Below are 19,695 nucleotides of genomic sequence, written 5' to 3'. Positions count from 1 at the left end.
CTAAAACCTACTGGCGCCTCTACCGTATTGCTGGTCTAGAATACCTCTTGAAAAAGGAAGATGCCATCTCTCCTATGGCTGTGTTTTGGCCAAGTAGTGGCATATGGAACATGCAATATACAATCATTTGCTGCTCGTTAAAATGTGAGAATAAAATTTTAAAAAGTGCTTTGAATGAACACTTTCATCACCTCTGTAATTCAGGGGTTGTGAGGGGCAGCAGGAAGTCTGGGCAGCTCAGGCATGATGCCACCTTTGTCACAAACTTCTCTTCTGATCCCTTTTAAGGATCCAGTGATGGAAGAAAGGTATTTTGGGAGCTGGCATGAGAAAGGAAATGCGTGAATAAGCCTCCCCGAAAGCTGCCTGTTACCAGAAACTAGGTCTCTCCTCAGGGAGAGGAGGAAGTAAGAAGGAGGGTATAAATAAGGTGACAATGACAAACAAATACTATGGTGAAAACAAGGAGGAGTTAGGGTTGAGGCGTAATATATTTTCATTAAAACTCCAACAGGATCCTAAGCCATCTGTAGTAAGCCTTCACTAAGCATTGGAAAAAGTGTTGAGTGTCCATGACTCCTTGATTTATGACCAGAGGAAACGTGACCTTCCCTCTGCGGTCAACATGCTGAATATCAATTACAATTGCATGGTATTATTGATGTGAAAAACTACAGGAATCTGAGAAAAACTCATAGGAATCTGTTTTAAACTTAAGTTACAGCCTCAAAGTCACTGGGAAGGTTCGGGCTTTATTTGTTCTTAATAAAAACTGTATACAAGCTTACTTATTAAAGAGTTCTCTCTTTTTAAGAGTAAACTGTAGCAACAGTTTGATTAACTGGAGGTTCCCGGTCAAGTTCTTGTTAATTCTAACAGCCTGTAAGGTCAACATCTACAGGCATGTAAAGCTCCATTTTCCAAAGAAGCAAAAAATGTAAATGTCTCCTTCCAGTCCTGAAAACTAAGCCCTTATTCTCCTTTTCTTTGCTGGAATAAGTTTCCACCCTCTCTTCAGATCAGCATCATTCAACAGCAACAACAATGCAACTGGTTGTGTGATTACTAAGAATCTATTTTCTTCAAGGGTCAAACAAAACATCTATTTTCTCCCTTTTGCACAAATATCTCACTCAATATCAACATCTCAAGTTCTTTTTCACAATGAAGGATTTAGAAATAAATGTCACAAACTGATTCGGAAAGTAGTTAGACAGAAAGTTGAAAAGATACAGAGACATCTCAGTTAATAAAAGGCCTGGTGTTTTAAGTTCTGAGTGGAACTTTAAAACTTTAAAAACATTTGATTCCTATAAATCCATTCCTTTGAGAACTACTAGAACACGTGCTTACCGGTTGCTTTCTGGCGGACGATGTTTCTCGCTTTCTCAACTCCCGGCGCCCCGGATGTGGTGGCACTCCTAAATCTCATGGGCTCGGCCACATCGGGGTGGCTCCGCCAGCTCAGAGAAAAGGATCTCCCCACGGTGGTTCCTTTCTGAGAATCTGGAACACAGCCTACGAGACAAGAAAAATAATCCAGAGCCTGAATTCATCATTATTTCTTTCATAGCCTGTGCTGCTCAGCAAATGTCATACATAGAATGATGCATATAAGTCAGCAGATTAGGTGCCACTTCCTTATATTACAATTCAGGGAGTTATTCATATATCAGGAATCTGAAAATTCCTGTTGCCGAAGTATTTTTCAAGCATCTTCAACGGTCTCATGAAAATTCACATATCTTCACAGTACTCATTCTGATATACAAAAAAACATTAATAAATCTTCCTCAACATAAGAACAATGTCAAAGGAAGTTACACCACTGCTCCCAGGATACTCCAAAAACTGCTTCTGTACACCAGTAAATTAGAGATCCTGATTTTAGAACAGTATTCCATCCTGTAGACGCCAACCTCTCCATGAATCCCTGAAAGAAAATTTATGCCCATAAACTCTAATTATACTCAAATAAGCAAAGTTAATGAAATTCTACAAACAATACAAAATCCTATTTTAAGCGAAGCTCCAAATAGTAAAATACTGCAGATCTGTGAATCACCTTTTTTCTCCTCTCATACTGCTCTGGACAAGTATTTTAAGTAAGTAAGTGGTCAAGGATCAAAAGAAAGACAGAAGAAAAGAGAATGAGGCACTTAGAGGTTTCTGCACATGTACGATGTGGCTGGTGGCCGCCACCTGTGGCTCGCTGTCACACCCAGATTCTTCTGAGAGTGTACTTTGTTTCCACAAATCTAGTGCTTGTACAGCAAGTATTTCTATAATGGATATTTAAATGTGTTTTAAGAATAAGGCAATATAATAAATAAATCAGAAATATTTGCCATGGTCATTAATTAAATAGTAACATTTGTTCTGTATCTTTCCTGAAAACAGCATTTTTTGAAGTTGTTTACCTTCCTAAGACAAGCCTATCTCTCCCTATGAATCTGTGTTCGCATAGTGGGAGGGAAGAGAATATTTTGGGGGCTGAAGGGGAGGGTGGATTATAAGAATTCCAGGAGGCAGGGAACATGGTTAGTTTGAGAAAGTCCTTACTTTCTGTCTCAGCCACTCCCCTCCAACCTGAAAGGTGCCCCAGTCAGGTAGACTCTTCTGGACTGAGAGCCACAGTCCACGGAGCCAAGTTCCTGGCTGGAAGCACCTAGACCCTCCCAGACTCTGGGTTTACAGAGAGGCCCCCAGAGCTGCTATGGAGGACACTACAGAGGCCCAGGGCTCAGGCTCTGGGCTCCCTGCCCTGACTTCAATCCCAAATCTCCATCTAATATATTTTTTGAGGAAGGGGCTCCTTACAACTTCAACTAGGGAGAAAAAAGGATCTTCTGCTAAAGTATGTGAGAACATTGCATTAGACAGTCTAAATCTAAACTGGGATTAGACAATTCCACTGGAATGCCCCACACTTCAACTAGTTAGTTTTGGTTTCTCACTGACTTGCTCTTACTAATCGGTGCCTTGGCAAGCCACTCACAGACTGCAATGAAGACATTCTAGGAATCAGTCACATTAACTAGATGGCTCTGCAGTTAACTAACCATAATTGGTTCACACTTCCCCGTATCCACATCCTCCGTCATCCTCTCCCACATTAACTCTGGGCTTCAGCACATGACTTTTGGTTGCAGAACTGAGCAAGCAGAGATTTGAAATGTACCTGAAAATCTGAGTGTGTCCTCCCCTGCTCCTGGAACCCTAAGCCATTAGGTGAACAGCCTGAGCTAGCCTGCTGGGTGATGAAAGATGTACGGCCTCGTCACCTCTACTACGCAGCCGACAGCCGGCTAACCCCTGGCAGTGGAGCTGCCGCTCGCTGAGCATGTCACAGCCCGGCTGACTGCGAATGCAGCTGTGAGGCCAACACAACTGCCAACCCATAAAATCATGATCTGAATAAATGGTGTTATTTGAAGTCGCTATATTTTGGGGTGCTTTGTCACACAGCAAAGCTAACTGACACCATCTACACTAAGACCACTGTCGAGGTTGTAGTTGACCACAGCAAGTAACATGCTTTTTGTAAGTCTCTGGAGGAAAATTCCTCACAGGTCCCAGGGACCAGGACAAGCCAAGCAACTAGCTTGTTTACACCTTTTGCACTCTGTGATTCTCCCGTGTTACTCTGTGATGATCAGAGTTGAATCTGCGGTGGCCCCCTTCCCGCCTCCCCAGCAGCACCGAGGCTCTTCACTGTGCATCCTGGCATTTTATCCATGCCTGGAGCTCCACCCCTGTTCATTCCGCCCCAGTGTCCTTATGTATTTTATCCATTGTATTATGTGTATTTCTACGAGCGGCCTCAAAATCTTTACACAATAAGCTGGAGTACAGGGAACTAATCCAAGGACTGCGTCACAGCCTTAAAAACAGTAATGAAGACGGGCTGCAGAGTGTCATCCCCAACAGAGACCAGTACTGAGGTTTCCCGCCTTGATCTGACTCCAGGTCTCACAACAATTTTCACCCAGAAACACAAAAAAGCCAGAATGACTCCATGTGAAGCATTCAGAACTTCTCCACCTTCCCGGGGGTGGGGCGCAGCAGAATAGATGATAAATAGTGGGGCGCCTTGAGTGGGACTTGCCTGGCTTTGATTTCCGGCTTTACCGCTTCTTAGCTGTGTGACCCCGAGTGAGCCAATCCCTGTGGACTCTGTCCTTGAGTTTCTTGGTCTGTGATGTGGGGAGAGTGGCACGGACATCACAGGCTCCCCTGAGGGTGAAGGCAGAGAAGGTGCACCCGGCCCCCACTGCTATCACTACTGTTCCCAATCCTCCTTCTTCCTTCTTCCCAGCCTGTCCGTCATCCTCACTAAGGGGACACAGTGCTAGGAGACGCGACTGAACACCACCGTTAAAAGATACTGTCCGGGGCTTCCCTGGTGGCGCAGTGGTTGAGAGTCCGCCTGCCGATGCAGGGGACACTGGTTCGTGCCCCGGTCCGGGAAGATCCCACATGCCGCGGAGCGGCTGGGCCCGTAAGCCATGGCCGCTGAGCCTGCACGTCTGGAGCCTGTGCTCCGCAACGGAAGAGGCCACAGCAGCGAGAGGCCCGCGTACCACACACACACAAAAAAAAGATACTGTCCGTACAGCTGGTTCAGCTGACTATGAAATTCCATGCGTCGACTGCCTGCTGTTTAATACACACTCCTCCCCAGACTCAGACACCCGGTGCCACCCAGCCAGGCAGCAAGTACCTTTGCCTCGCTGCTTCTTCTCCTTTTGTTCACTTAATTTGTCCAGAGGTAGGTTTGTCATCTCAACTCCGTACACGGTCCTGGCAAGCACCACCGTCAAGGAGTCCATGATGCTGGCCCACTCGTGGATGAGCTCTTCCCAGTCCGTGAGGGAGGACAGCACCCCAAGGAAGTCGTCCCAGAGCTCCCGAGAGATGTACACGCAGAGGTTTGCACGGATCCAGGCCACTATGAGCGTCTGAAAGCGACCAATGAACAGGAGAATTCAATCATCTCCATTTGGAAGAAGTGTACTTTCGACAAAACATTGAAAATCACTATTAATAAAATGAATTTTAACATAAAAAGTGCTTGGGGATACTGTGTTTAATTTCTCAAAATGCATCTGATCCACTGCAATCAAGATTTGAGCTACTGTGAAATTAGTTATCATTCTGAACAGACACTGATCAAAATGATCCTAGTGTCTGTGGCTGGTCCTGGCGGGACCTGGGGAGCCTATTCGCTCCCTCACGCCCTGCAGGGGCCACTCCGAGCCTTGTCTTCTGCAGGTAAACCTCCAACTCCACCAGCTCCCGCCTGACTGGCAGCAGATGAGCTCAAAGCAGACTTCAGAGCACAAACCCCAGGAAACAATGCCCTGGACCTCCGCCCACCAGGCCTGCATCCGCCCGGCTCCTCCCCCACTGCAGGCCGTGCAGGGAGGGGGCCCTGCTCTCCTGCGTGCCCCCCGACCCTAACCCCTGCTCCCGGCCTCCTCCTCAGACTCTGCATTTCTGTTAACCCCACCTCACCTTGACCCCCTGCCCATCCTACTTCTCCAGCTCCTACCCATCAGCATGTAAACATGATCCAATTCTTCCTTATCTCAAAAAAACCCCACAGAAGTTCCCTTGAGACCTGATGTCCCTTTCGAGCTACAGCCCCTTCTTCCCCTTTCAAAGCCAAATTTCTTGAAAGAATAGCCCACACCGCTCCATCTTCCACACTCACTCCATCCTCTGCCACCCCACCTTCTGCCTAGGTTTTGGTCCCCGTTCTCATGGCTCCAATGACCATCTGCTCACTACCCACGTTCAACCCAGACCTCTCAAGATGCTGGTTTCCTGACCCTTCTCTTTGCTCACTCGTAGCCCACGTGCCACGTCCTGCAGGCACCTGCCACGCAGCGTAGTTGTGAAAAGAACTCAGTTTCCTCCACTGAAAGCCCTCAGGGCCTCCACCTGGCCTCTCCTGCTCCCGGCCTCTGCACGTACCTTTCCCTCCCTCTCTTTTCCCTCCCTCCTCATTTTGCTTCTTTAACTTCCGCCCACTCTTCAGGTCGCAACTTGGACGTCACTTCCTCCTGGATGTCCCTGATGTCACCCACCCCCAGCCTCCAGGAAGCAGCCTGCATTTCCCCCATCAGAGTTCGTTTCCCTAAGTCCCTCAGTCCCCCTGGTCTCACGGTCCACAGTACTACAGCTGCTTGCAGGGGCAACCCTACAACAAGACAATTATGCATGTATTCTGGGTAGTTCCTTACCTCCAAGGTGCCCAGCTCCTTACCTCTGCCAAAATATTCCGCATCCTTTAAAACTCAACTCAAAATGTATCTCCCGGGACTTCCCTGGTGGTCCAGTGGTAAAGAATCTGCCTTCCAACGCAGGGGACGACGGTTCAATCCGTGGTTGGAGAACTAAGCCCGCGTGCCACAACTATTGAGCTCGTGCGCCTCAACTAGAGAGCCCGCGTGCCGCAAACTACAGAGCCCACGCACCCTGGAGCCTGCACGCCACAACTAGAGAAGAGAAAACCCGCACGCCACAACTAGAAAGAAGACCTCACACCACAACGAAAGATCCCGCATGCCTCAACGAAGATCCCACGTGCCTCAACTAAGACCCGACACAGCCTAAAACTAAAATAAGTAAAAAATAAATCTTTAAAAGAAAAAACAAACAACAACAAAAAACCAAAATGCATCTCCCTTGAAAGAAGTGTCAAGTCCATCTCAGATGAGCCCCAGATGCTTTCCTAATAGTAGAGGGAATCTTTATAGCCAAAGTCTGGGTAACTTCCCTGATCTGTTGTCAGAGCTAAAATGTACCAGGTAAGGTGCCAACTCGCCAATATCTCTGCCCAACCCAGATGCAAATAGGCTCCCACTGCTGTCAGGAGTTGTACTGTGCATGGGATGGGGGTGAATTTGCTTTTTAATTTAGATTAGATTAGGCGGGTTCAGGGTCGTATGGCCGTAGACTGCTTTTTAATTAAAAGAGAAATTTTTTCTAATATAGACCTAGGAAAACTTTGAGAAAAAGAAAGGAGTCTGTACCTAGACAAGCCTGCTCTGACCACCTGAAAAATCATATATAAAGTGACCCTCGTGACAATGTACCTGTTCTCTGTTTTAATTCATGTTAACTACACTTTTTAAAGGGGTAAAAATGTTAAAGTTGAGCTAAAATAGTTGAGTATATTGAAAACAAGGTTCTAAACACTCATATTTAAAATCTGGTTCTAAGATGAATGAATTTTTTAAAAATTAAGGATAATGCAAAAGGAAAAATTAAAATAATGTTACCATTTATTGTTATTAGTACTTTATTATACATTTTTATTCTGACTAAAATGCCAGCTTCTGTTTATTCATTTTTTACACTCCTGTTTTCAAAATGAGTTTGAGGTCATTACCATAAAGTGCATATACACAATAAAATTAATAAACGGTAGATCAAAAATGTAATCTTCCAGGGGCTTCCCTAGTGGCGCACTGGTTAAGAATCCGCCTGCCAATGCAGGGGACACGGGTTCAAGCCCTGGTCCGGGAAGATCCCATGTGCCACGGAGCAATTAAGCCCGTGCGCCACAACTACTGAGCCTGCGCTCTAGAGCCCGTGAACCACAACTACTGAAGCCCGCACACCTAGAGCCTGTGCTCCCCGACAAGAGAAGCCACCGCAATGAGAAGCCCGCGCACGGCAACGAAGAGTAGCCCCCGCTCGACGCAGCTAGAGAAAGCCCGCGCACAGCAACGAAGACCCAACACAGCCAGAAATAAAATAAAATAAATTTGAAACTATACATATAATCTTCCAGAGTAGGAGAATGCAGAGACTGGCCAAGTTGCCAGGACTCAGCCTCACATGTGGTCACGGCGCTGGCTTCAGGTTTAAAAGCAGAGGAGTGTGTATAAGATGCCCACTGGGTCCTGCACTGGCCTCGCTTTATTGACTAATTATTAGACAAGGACAGAACCGTGACTTCCTGCAGCTTACAGGCTTCACCTCCGCAAATCTCACAAACATGTGCATCATCACACATCACACCTCATTCTCATTCACAGCTAAGGACAGTCAGCAGACGTAAGCCCAGGGCCCCCTCTTCACAGGTTTCCCTTTTCTAACAGGAAGGGGGAAAGAGAGGGCCTCAGACTCGGTTGTCACTAACCTGGTTTGTGACCTGGACATTTACGTGGCTTTTCTGGAGTCCTATTTCTCTCTAAAGATAAAAAGCTGAATAAGGGCATCCCTAATTTCATCCTTCGGCACTGAAAGTCATGTTTTATCAAGTATGTCTTGGCACACAAGACGTATAAAAGACACCTTCACTAGTAAATTACTCCTTTTCTTACAAAGTTTCCGAACCAACCACTTTCTATGTCACTCTACCCACCTCACTTAGGGGATGGACATAATTTTAAGGTATTGGCTCAGGCTATAACAGAAGGACCGAAGTCCAAGTTTCCTGATATACTTCTGAGCTTCAAGCAGGAGGCACAGTTAGCACTGATGGAAGTATGTAAAGCATCATTTATGGCAATCAGCATTACTTGGTAAGTATTTAAAACTAAGTAAAACTCAACTATCATTTCAAGAAAATTTGTCAACCCAACTTATTTACTGACAGAGAAAAAACTAAACACTAAAGGAAAAATTAGAAAAAGATAAAAGGATAATGGCAACTTAAAATTCCCCGTCCCCTTTAATAGTCTCTTTATTCAAAATTTTAAAAATCAAGTATCTGGCAATTGTAGACAGGCCTGCATGACCACACAAAATAATGATCAGACAGCACTTTTTTTGTTTTGTTTTTGTTTTTTTTGCGGTACGTGGTCCTCTCACTGTCGTGGCCCTCTCCCGTTGCGGAGCACAGGCTCCGGACGCGCAGGCTCAGCGGCCATGGCTCACGGGCCCAGCCACTCCGCGGCACGTGGGATCTTCCCAGACCCGGGACACGAACCCGTGTCCCCTGCATCGGCAGGCGGACTCTCAACCACTGCGCCACCAGGGAACCCAGACGGCACATTTAATTGTAGGATGGGACTAAGATGAGCCGCCCTGACTGCCTGGCAGATCTGCCCTGACCTTTCACATTTCCCTCCTCCTGGGGTCTCACAAAAGGACTTGGGAGGCCAACAGATGATCATAAATCCCAGGTGCATCCTCTCTGATTCCTTCCAACAACCCTGGAAGGTAGGAAGGAGCCCCTTTCCTGACTGTGGCAGATTAGGGACAAGACTCAGAAAGATGAAGTGATTTGCTCAAGGCCACACAAGCCAGGAAGTACCAGAGCTGGGGTCAGAACCCAGAATCTGTCTAAGTCTAAAAAGCACATCTTCTCTCCGCTACTTTATGGTTAGCTCTTAATTAATGTAAGCAATCCTCTGGATGCGCTGAACCACTGCCAAAATAATAACAACAACGACATCAAAATCATTAATAATCATGGACTCAAAACTCATCTTCGAGTAAGATCTGACAAGACTTCTCCATTAATGAGGAGGATTCTGCCCCCCTCCCCAAACCAAAACCAAACAAACAGAAACCACACTCCACAATACACTCTTGCTTAGTTTAGTGACAAGTTCTCACTCTAATTCCAAGACCCACAATAGACGTGGGACTAGACAACTGGTGAGGAGTGGGGCCCAGGCACCCGCCGCCTAAGCCCAGCCCCCATCCATGTCACATGGCAGCTCCAGCCCCATCAAGAAGGGGAGGTCAGGATATGGTAACATATGTATATGTATAACTGATTCACTTTGTTATAAAGCAGAAACTAACACACCATTGTAAAGCAATTATACCCCAATAAAGATGTTAAAAAAAAAAAGAAGGGGAGGTCAGGAAGGTCGAACAGTGAGATGCTCCAGAGTCAGAGCAAGGTGAGCGGAGGGTCTGTCTGTCCAGGCAGACCGCAGGGCAGGTTGTCAGTGCCACCTTACAGGCAAGAGCACAGCAAAGCTGGACACACAGAAGGGTGTGCAGAGCACTTCACCCATCCAGTGAAGGCTAAGGTTAATCAGACTAAAGGTGATTATACCATGAGGGGTTAACTGAGTTCATGCCAATTACTTCTGCAGCCTTTCCTACATTTCTCGTTCAGGTCAAGATCATTCAGTCATAGTAAACTGTTCAAAATTAATATGAACAGCTGGCTTCTCTTGCGTTACAAAGGGAATATTTGGCTTTATTTAGAGTACTAACTTCCTTTTTTGTCACTTTCACCACCAGAAAACCTACCTGTATTCTGGATATGCCTCTTAACACAATAACCTCCAAAACCACCTTCCAGTCCCTGAGGAGGGCAGCCACCTCTGTCCCTGCAGTGTCACCCCAGCTGATGGTCCACCCTCCTTCTCCTGTTGGATTACTCAAAGTCAGGCCCATCCACTGGACACAGCCTTTATTGGATAGAACGTCACATTCTTTCACACTGCTCTCTGTCAGAAATATTTCATAACTACTATGCATTCCATAAATACTAGTGATTCTAGAAAAGAGCAATGCTGCAACAGGCTGTCGCCCTCAGGACCCTTTCAACTTCTTTCCAGGCCGTCAGTTCCTCACCTGCCTTCTCCTCTCCTGTCCCTCAGGGTGACGTCAGAGACTCCTGTGCTGGACCCTTCTTGCCATGAGATGCAGGAACCGCAGCCATCTCCTTGGCTCTCCGCTCCCATTGGAGGCCAACCTGGCTCCTCACCTGGTCCAGAACTTCACCTCTGAGGTTCTCTCTGCCCCAGACGATGCTACTCTCCCTCCCTGGATCATCCCCACTGGTGACCCGAGCATACTTTACCGCCACCTTCCTGAAACCCTCCCCACACCCCCGCTGGCTCCAGCTCACCCCTCCTCCCCCCTCCCTTCCACACCATTCCCTCTGCAAAGCCGTGACTCTAGCTGGGACCTCCACTGCCCAGCTCTCACTTTCTCCTCCATCCACTCCAGGGGGCCTCATTCCCCTAGAACATCCTCAGCCACCAACATCTTGGCAAAGCCAACAGTCGACTGGCTGTCTCCTCTTACTCAACACTGCTCTCAGGGCATCCAGGACACATGCGCCCCCAGTTACCCTCCCAGGTCACTGGCCACCATTCCTCAGCATCTCTGGCTGGCCCTCTCCATCTGACATCGGCAGATGGCCCTCTTCTCTCTGACACACTCTCCCTCCCCAGGTGATCCCACCCAGCCCTGTGGCTTTAAACACAATCGCTCAGCACATCAATGGCCCTCACACGTTTATCTCTAGTCCGAACCTCTCCCATCCTATTCCTATTCCCATGCTCTGTCCATCCTTCACCTCTTCAAATCTACCTGGCCCAACACCAAGGACATCAGCTCTTGTCATCTCCTAATTTCCAGCAACCTTCAGCAAATCAAAAGAGGAAGTAGATGGCAGAAAGGTGGGAAGGCCTAAGAGGAGACCAGCACTGATTGTAAAGACAAGATTACAACCTTCAAGACAAAGCTAAGAAGGAAATTTTCTAATTAAATTTTTAGAAATTTAAAGTTAGTTTAATTTTACTCTTGAAATTCTGTGATTAAAACTAATTTGCTGTAAAATCTAATTCATTTCTTGCATTTGCAGTGTTTTAATAAAAAAGACTTACCCTAAACAGTAACCCTGCCAAGCTCTGGCAAACAAGTCCTTTATTTGTTTATCCTTTGGCTTCTGCATGACAGCTTCTGTATCCTGAGTAGTATTTGCAACATCTGTTCCCTGGGCCACCCAAAATAAAAGCTCATATTATTAATCACATCTCCAAAGCACTTACATTTATAGGTACATGAAATTCTCTTAAGGATTCACCAAAATTGATATTCACATATCATTCAGAAGTATCTCAATGCCCATTACATAATGAATACCATACTTATCAAAATAAGCTAGCTTATGCTACCACAGTTCTAAAAATACGCCTCTTGTGCCCACATCAGTAGACAGGACAACCCAGGTCTCATCCCAGCTTGACCTCCCCCCCCCCCGTTGTAAAAATGGAGGCGACGCGTTTTCTCCACCTGTGCACACGGGGAGAACTGTGCCTACTGAACTTACGCAGCACTCTCAAACTTTCACGTCCATTATTTTACTTAAACTGAGTGGCCTCCCTATCTCTCTGTGTGACAGTAAACAACATGGACTTTCTGGTCCTCGTCCTGGGGAGGTCTTCCGTCGGCAGTGGTGGGTGGCCGTGCTCCACAGCACTCCCACAGGTAGGAGGGCTGGGAAAGGTCACCACTGGACACTTAGGGTATGGAGCTTTGTGCCTGGAAGATCCTGATGCTGCAAAAACAGGGCACCCCTCGGAACAACGGTCACAACGTCTCCATCACAGCACTCCTCGGACCGTGTTTTTTTTTTTTTGGCTGTGTTAGGTCTTCGTTACTGCGTGTGGGCTTTCTCTATTTGTGGTGAGCAGGGGCTACTCTTCGTTGCGGTCCGCGGGCTTCTCATTGAGGTGGCTTCTCTTGTTGCAGAGCACGAGTCTAGGCGCATGGGCTTACGTAGCTGTGGCACGTGGGCTCAGTAGTTGTGGCGCACGGGCTTAGTTGCTCCCCGGCATATGGATCTTCCCGGACCAGGGCTCGAACCTGTGTCCCCTGCGTTGGCAGGCGGATTCTTAACCACTGCGCCACCAGGGAAGTCCCGGAGATGGCATTTTATGTAAAAAGTCTTTAAAGAGTATAAAACACTAGAGACACAAAATAGCACCGCCAGTTGTGATGATGATGGTAAGTTCCCTAGCACAGCCAAAGGGCATTCTTCTCTCTCACAGCTGAGTTACATTCTTCATATCTTCCCCCAGATGCCATGGAAACGGAGAACACATTATTTTCTGTTAATGGAGGGAAATCACCCCGGTCCCTTTAACTACTTCGAGGTCTTGAGCACGAACCGTTCGTTCATCTCTGTAACTTCCTCCTTGGCCTGGCTCTCAGTGATAAAACCAAGTGGACAAAGTAATCTGGTCCAGGTCGGATAATGAGATCTCAAATCATGGTTCCTTTATAGTTTTCTCACATTTCTGAGAACAATGTTTTCTCTTAACACGATGCTGGATCTCATTAAACTTCTCCAGGGTCTCCTGCCCTCCTTGTGGCTGACCCTGTCCGACTTCTGTCCTGGTTTCTGCAGGTGCCCGTTCCCACTGTGCTCTGCTCTGCCTGCCCGCCCGGCCCCCTACCCACGGACCCTGCAGGCTCAGGACTAGAGGATCGGGGCACGCATGCCTGCAGCAGATGGCGACTTTGAGGAGGATGAGGGAGAAATGGCCCAGGGCTGGACAGCCTGCGCTCGCCCGGCCAGCGTCCCCCGGGCCCTGTCACAGGGGGAAGGGAGGGCTGCACCCAGGGTCGCCTCTGCTGCGCACCTTGTGTGATGCTCAAGACAAGGAAAAACAGCCCTTCCACACCCATCATGCGAAGGTGAGAACAAGAAACGTAGTAACTTTCAGCTAAACCTCAGTCATGGGAACTGTTACCAAAAATGCAGACCTGATGGAGGCAAAGACCGACACAGACACAGGGTAGGTTTAACTTCTGAACCTAAGAAAGCTTGGGAACCACAACATTCCCACACGGAGTCTTCTGGAAGAGAATGGGGGCGGAAAACTACCTCCAGTTTGGAAAAATCTTTGCTAACAGTTCTGACCTCTGCTTGTTCCTCTGTGTTTTGAGAAACATTAACTCTGGTCACTCCTCTCAAAGGGGACCTGCCTGCAGAGCGAGCCCAGGACGGCCCACGTGTGCTGCCCGAGTGGCGGAGGAGCCGGCTCTTGCTGCCTCTTTGTTCTCTACTTTGCCCCATCTCCTTGCACACCTACTCACTAACACCGGCTATCCCCTCTTTGGGGGCTACTACTCGGCACCTGCCGGGCTACAGCCTGCTCTCAGCCACCGTCATCCACCGCCACAGAGTCTGCACTCCAGGCACTGTCTCTCTCCACGCGGCAGCCAGAGATCTTTTGGAAACATAAATCGGGTCGTGTCACACTCTCGCGCACAAGCAGAGGCAGCGGGGACCTTCCTGCAGCCCGCGGGGCCCTGTGCCCCCTAGCCTGGGGTGCCCCCCACTGCACTGGCCGCCATCTCGTCCTGCCCGGAACCCAGCAGCTGTGACCTGCAGTTCCTCCTCGTGGGGATGCTCTTCCCTCTGGGCTCTGCTCAGAGAGGCCTTCCCACCCTCCACACTGCCCCCCACAACCAGCTCCACGGTTCTTAGCGCTGAACCCCACCTGACCCCACTTTTGTGTTCATCGCGTCTCTCAGGCCTATGAGGACGGATGCCTCGGGAGGGCAGGGACCCTGTCTGTCTAGTTTACCCTCTGTCCTCACAGTAGAAGCTCCCTAGTTATTTACCAGATGAAAGAAGGGAGGGAGGGAGGGAGGGAATTCACTGATCGTTCCGGTACTTCAATACACAGGAAAATCTGCTAGGGAAATAGATCACATCCCTGGTCTATGCTCTACTGACTTCAGTTTTTTTTTTTTCGGTGAGTATTTTCATCTATTCCCTATATTTTGATTTTTTTATAGTTTTACCTGGAAATCTCTGAATTATTAAAGAAACAGAGAAGCATTGTTTAATTTTATTTCCTAGAATTTTCACCCCAAAAAAGATTATCAAAAATATCAAAATATTACTGATACACTGGTATACAGAATTCATAGAGTTTTCAAAGGAAAAAAAAAGCATCAAAAACACTTGATACAACTGGTATGTGGAGCAGATATTTCCGTTGAAAGCTTCCAGCATTCTCATTGCTTTCAACATTACTGACACAGCTTTTAACTTTGTTTAAATTGCCTTGTTCATCCCTGTGACGCTTTAGCAACAGCTTCTCGACAAACAGTGCTAAGTTTAAAAGTCTGGGAAAGATGACACCGGAAGGTACAGCTTCAAGTGACCATTTTGACATCTGTGGTTCCTGTATTTGTGCACCTTCTGCCCGCCGGCTTCCTCTGGGCCCGCTCCCCCTCATCTGAGAAAGAAAAGGGCTGGATGCAAGGCCCTGGAGGCTCTGCAGGCTCAGTCCCATCTCACCCCCACGGCTCCCTGAGCAATGGCTCCAGCCTCCAGAGCACAGGCCTGGGAACAGGGACCCCGAGCATTTCCGGGAGGCAAGTGCCACCAGCCCGGGTCTGAAGGTGCTGACCACTGCCAGGCAGGTAGGGAGGGTGCTCCCTGGGTGGGAGGAACCAGCAAGAACCGGACTGGACAAGTAGAAGGGAGAGGCTGCCCCCCACCCCCCAAACCTTAGGAGTTGGAGGGATGTGCAGACACTCATCACGGGAAACTCTAATGCACTGCTTACCTCTGGGACATTATAAACACAAAGACACCAAACAAAATGAACGACCAGGAGGAAAACACTTCACATACGTGTATTTTAATGACGCCACTATATTTTCACTGCACTCTGACAATTTATCACTTAAAATAACTGTTTTCTAAAATGAATTTAAAACTTCAAGTTTTAAAACAACCAAATCAGTTAAAAGTATTCTGGAGCAATTAACCAACCCTCCTGGGATTATGAAGAATGATATTATGAAACGTCAGTTACTGCTTTTCCACAAACTGCTTGAGGACAGTTTAAAATGGAAAAATCTACTATTAAGTAAGATGACTACTTACTCTCAATTTGGGAACTTTTTTTTAAAACCAATAATGAAAATAAATGAACTGTCAAAGTACTGGATACTTCCCTTCGTAATTCTGTTACAAAAGACTGATTATCATCTCATCGTTCACTTTGTAGAGCTATTTAATAAATGGAGGCTTTAGCATTTTAATTATTTCGTTGAAAACAGAAACATCTGTTTTACAATGTTAATTAACTGAAAAGATACTCACCATGTCTTTTTATTCATTGTAAGCTCCATTATCATGTGCCTAAAAATAATCAGAACAGCTTTACCACGCATCAACTTGCTCCTTCAAGAGCACGGGAACTTCCACACACGGTTTCCAGCAAGAAGACGTTTGCAGCGTTTGTCAAAAATACCTTAGAATCAACACATTTCACATGAGAAGATATAATTAAACAGATAAACCTGAACAAATTTTGTTTAAAGGGAATGATATTAATTTCACCTTTGAGCTATTTCAATAAGACAAGTGGTACCAACACATACTCAAATTTATTCTAGTTCACCCCTTAGAATTACTTAAATACTGATCCTTGAAAGATCTTTTCTAGAAAAATAATGGCTATTACATATTAATATTGCAGATTTGGAAATTTATGAATCAGAAAGGCTTCTGCAGATTTCTTTTTGACACCCCCTCAAAAATTTTTTAAAAAGATAAGACAGGATCATTGCCTGTGGGTGAGGAACCTTGGGGGGCCAGCAGAGAGGGTAGGGGCCCTGGGTCAGACAGCAGCTGGAAAGAACGACCTGGCTCTTGTTGAGTCTCCAGTTTTGCTGACATGAAGGCCTTGCTGACAGGGAGGCAGCCAGTACCACGCAAAGGGCAGCCAGCAAAGGGGCAAAGGCGTGTGGCCAACACTGCACACCTTCCAGAGCATGGGTTCTCAATATGAGAGATACAATATGCAGCAGGACACAAAACCTAAGGAAATTCTTAGGATAAAAACTGAGATTTCCAACAAAATTTTAGAAAGTACGCCAACTGCTCTACACTCTGCCTTTAGGATACAAGTCCCCTGTCCTGTACCATCCTTAGAGAATTGTGGGGAGCACGGGTCCAGGCTGCCCGGGGGCACTGCTGCGGCGTAACAATGTGTCATCATTTACACAGAGTCAGGACATTCTGAGCTGTCAACCCAGTGCCAAGGGTGGAGCTTCTCCACCTTCTAGACCTACAGTCCCTCTTCGTTCTCCTCTCCATTCAACAGCATAGACACCAATGATCTGGGGACAAACAGAGCTGGCTCACTTGTGGACGAAATCCATTAACACAACATCTCAAAACAGATGCACGAACTGACCAGAGGAACTGAAATGAGCACACTCAAAAGTCAAGTGGGCGAACTAAAATGCTGACAGCCTCTGAGATAATTTTTATGCAAGATTAAAAATGTATTGTGTCCAATTTTCTAGGAAGAATCACAAAATCAGCTCTATAATAGTTGATAACAGATGATAACGGCACCTGTGAAAATGTACTAAGCTTCGAGTAAGAAAAATGAAAATAAAGAACCTTTTGACTAGTGAACTATAGCTTTAGTGACTATGTCTTTTAAAGAAGTATGCCATAGATGATATACTACAATACAGATTCTTTTTAATTCAATGTACTTGGCTCCTTGATTTAATTTTAAACCTTTGCATACTCCAAAGTAAAAGTGAGGAGTCTTCATATATTATATTTCTTTCATTTTACTTTCAAAACAACATCAAAAATGTTGACTCCATGACTATTTATTACCATGTTAGTATCAGGATAAGAATAAATCAACAAAATGAGTATGTCCAAACTGTACCTGTCAGAAGCAACTATAAAACAGTACTATCTTATCAAACCTTCATTTGGCCATGTTTTCCTCATTAACCAAATCAAGGACCAAGGTACTCGATAAATGAGAACAAAAACAGCTATCTAAATCCAAACAAAATATTTTTTAAAACTGTAGAGCTATAATCAAGTAGAAATTCTTTTTCTTGGCTCAGCCAAGGGGATTAAGTTCTCCTTCTAGAGAATAAATAACTCACCTGAACTGAGGGAAATAACAGGCACCCGCAACCCCCACTGGCCGACTACCGGATGCTCTGTGGGGAGGGGGCGGGGCGGGGACTCCTGCAACCATTGCTCTGGTGGGCACACAGGTGACATTTGGGAGCTGCGCCAAAATTCTCTGAAGCTATTCAAGTAAAATCATCTTGAGTTTTTAAAGCTAATATTATTTGCTGATTTTCAATGAAAAATGAGAAAATTCATTAATTACAGTACATTAAACTGCCAATTAATTTAAAAAACAAAAAGGATCCACGATAAGGAATCCTCTCAAGAGACAGATGACAGAAACACGGTATCACTGAAAACTGGGTACCATGCCTTCCTGCCCCAGACCCCTACGCCCAGCCTCTGTGTGGGATGCCTAACTGGACACAGAGGAACGTGCATATGGATATGGGGAGGAGGGTGGGGTGCCAGGGATCAGGGGAAAGAGAGGACCCTGTGTTTTCACTTATACTTCTAACAACCTTCAACACTGGGTGCAACCCAAGAGTAATCTTTTTTTTTTGAGATAAATCTCAATTTCTGAGATAAAATCCTGAGATCTGGGGAGACTGAGTGATAAGCCAAAGCTGCTTTCCCAATGCTCCCAAATGGTATTTCATATATTCATTCAGATAAATATCTAAAAATTACTGCATTAATCATCATTCTTCATAAACACAGGCAAGTTTTAAGAGGAATACTACTTATAAGATTATATAATCACCAAGTTTGTCTTACAAATTAGAATCCAGGTAACTCACTACCCATATGTGTTCAGAATGTGGCACATACATACAATGGAATATTACTCAGCCGTAAAAAGAAAAGAAATTGAGTTATTTGTAGTGAGGTGGATGGACCCAGAGTCTGTCATACAGAGTGAAGTCAGTCAGAAAGAGAAAAACAAATACCGTATGCTAACACATATACATGGAATCTAAAAAAAAAAAAAAAAGGTTCTGAAAAACCTAGGGGCAGGACAGGAATAAAGACGCAGACGTAGAGAATGGACTTGAGGACATGGGGAGTGGGAAGGGTAAGCTGGGACGAAGTGAGAGAGTGGCATGGACATATATACACTACCAAATGTAAAACAGATAGCTAGTGGGAAGCAGCCGCATAGCACAGGGAGATCAGCTTGGTGCTTTGTGACCACCTAGAGGGGTGAGATAGGGAGGGTGGGAGGGAGACGCAAGACGGAGGAGATATGGGAACATATGTATATGTACAGCTGATTCACTTTGTTATAAAGCAGAAACTAACACACCATTGTAAAGTAATTATACTCCAATAAAGATGTTAAATAAATAAATCAAAAGAAGATACTTTTAAGGTTGAAATCTCAGTCATATATTCACTGTATAACAATCCCTCTCAAAAAACTGCAACCAGGGCTTCCCTGGTGGCGCAGTGGTTGAGAGTCCGCCTGCCGATGCAGGGGACGCGGGTTCGTGCCCTGGTCCGGGAGGATCCCACATGCCGCGGAGCGGCTGGGCCCGTGAGCCATGGCAGCTGAGCCTGCGCGTCCGGAGCCTGTGCTCCGCAACGGGAGAGGCCACGACAGTGAGAGGCCCGCGTACCGCAAAAAAAAAAAAAAAAAAAAAAAACCTGCACCCAGTTCAGATGTCTTCTCTGACTAAAAAAAAAAAAAAATCTTTATAAATTGAAGGTGGGCAAGCAGAAAGAAAACTTAGCATGAGAATTTAAGCGCTGTTTACTGATGGATAGCTAAAAACATCACCATACTTTATACGATGTCACCCCCAATAAACAAAATGTTCAAGCTGACTCCATCCGGGAGCCTTCCCGTCTGTGGCCAGCGCGTACCTGCAGCATAGCTTGGGTCCCAGCCTTCACGTTTTTATTCTCCTCTTCGGTCACACACCCTCTGCTCACAGCACTCGTGAAGGAATAAGTTCGTCCCCAACTAGAAGATCGCTTGTGACCAGAACTTTCAGATGAGGTCTTTAGAAAATAACAATCAGACAACAGAGCGGGGAGAAGCACATGTTGTATAT

General features: G+C 46.1%; 1 protein-coding gene across 1 annotated transcript in view; it reads right to left on the bottom strand.

The window, feature by feature from the left end:
• The window catches only part of RALGAPA2 (Ral GTPase activating protein catalytic subunit alpha 2), a 284,371-nt gene that overhangs the window by 182,540 nt on the left and 82,136 nt on the right, over positions 1–19,695 (bottom strand). The window contains 9 exon segments of the mRNA XM_032604977.1: positions 1,354–1,518; positions 4,724–4,961; positions 11,598–11,626; positions 11,629–11,679; positions 11,682–11,707; positions 15,845–15,906; positions 15,908–15,955; positions 15,957–15,995; positions 19,505–19,642. Coding sequence (XP_032460868.1) covers positions 1,354–1,518; positions 4,724–4,961; positions 11,598–11,626; positions 11,629–11,679; positions 11,682–11,707; positions 15,845–15,906; positions 15,908–15,955; positions 15,957–15,995; positions 19,505–19,642 — 796 coding nt within the window.

Source organism: Phocoena sinus, chromosome 15 (assembly GCF_008692025.1).
Source record: "Phocoena sinus isolate mPhoSin1 chromosome 15, mPhoSin1.pri, whole genome shotgun sequence".
NCBI classification, from domain to species: Eukaryota; Metazoa; Chordata; class Mammalia; order Artiodactyla; family Phocoenidae; genus Phocoena; species Phocoena sinus.
This window is presented reverse-complemented; position numbering and strand designations above follow the sequence as displayed.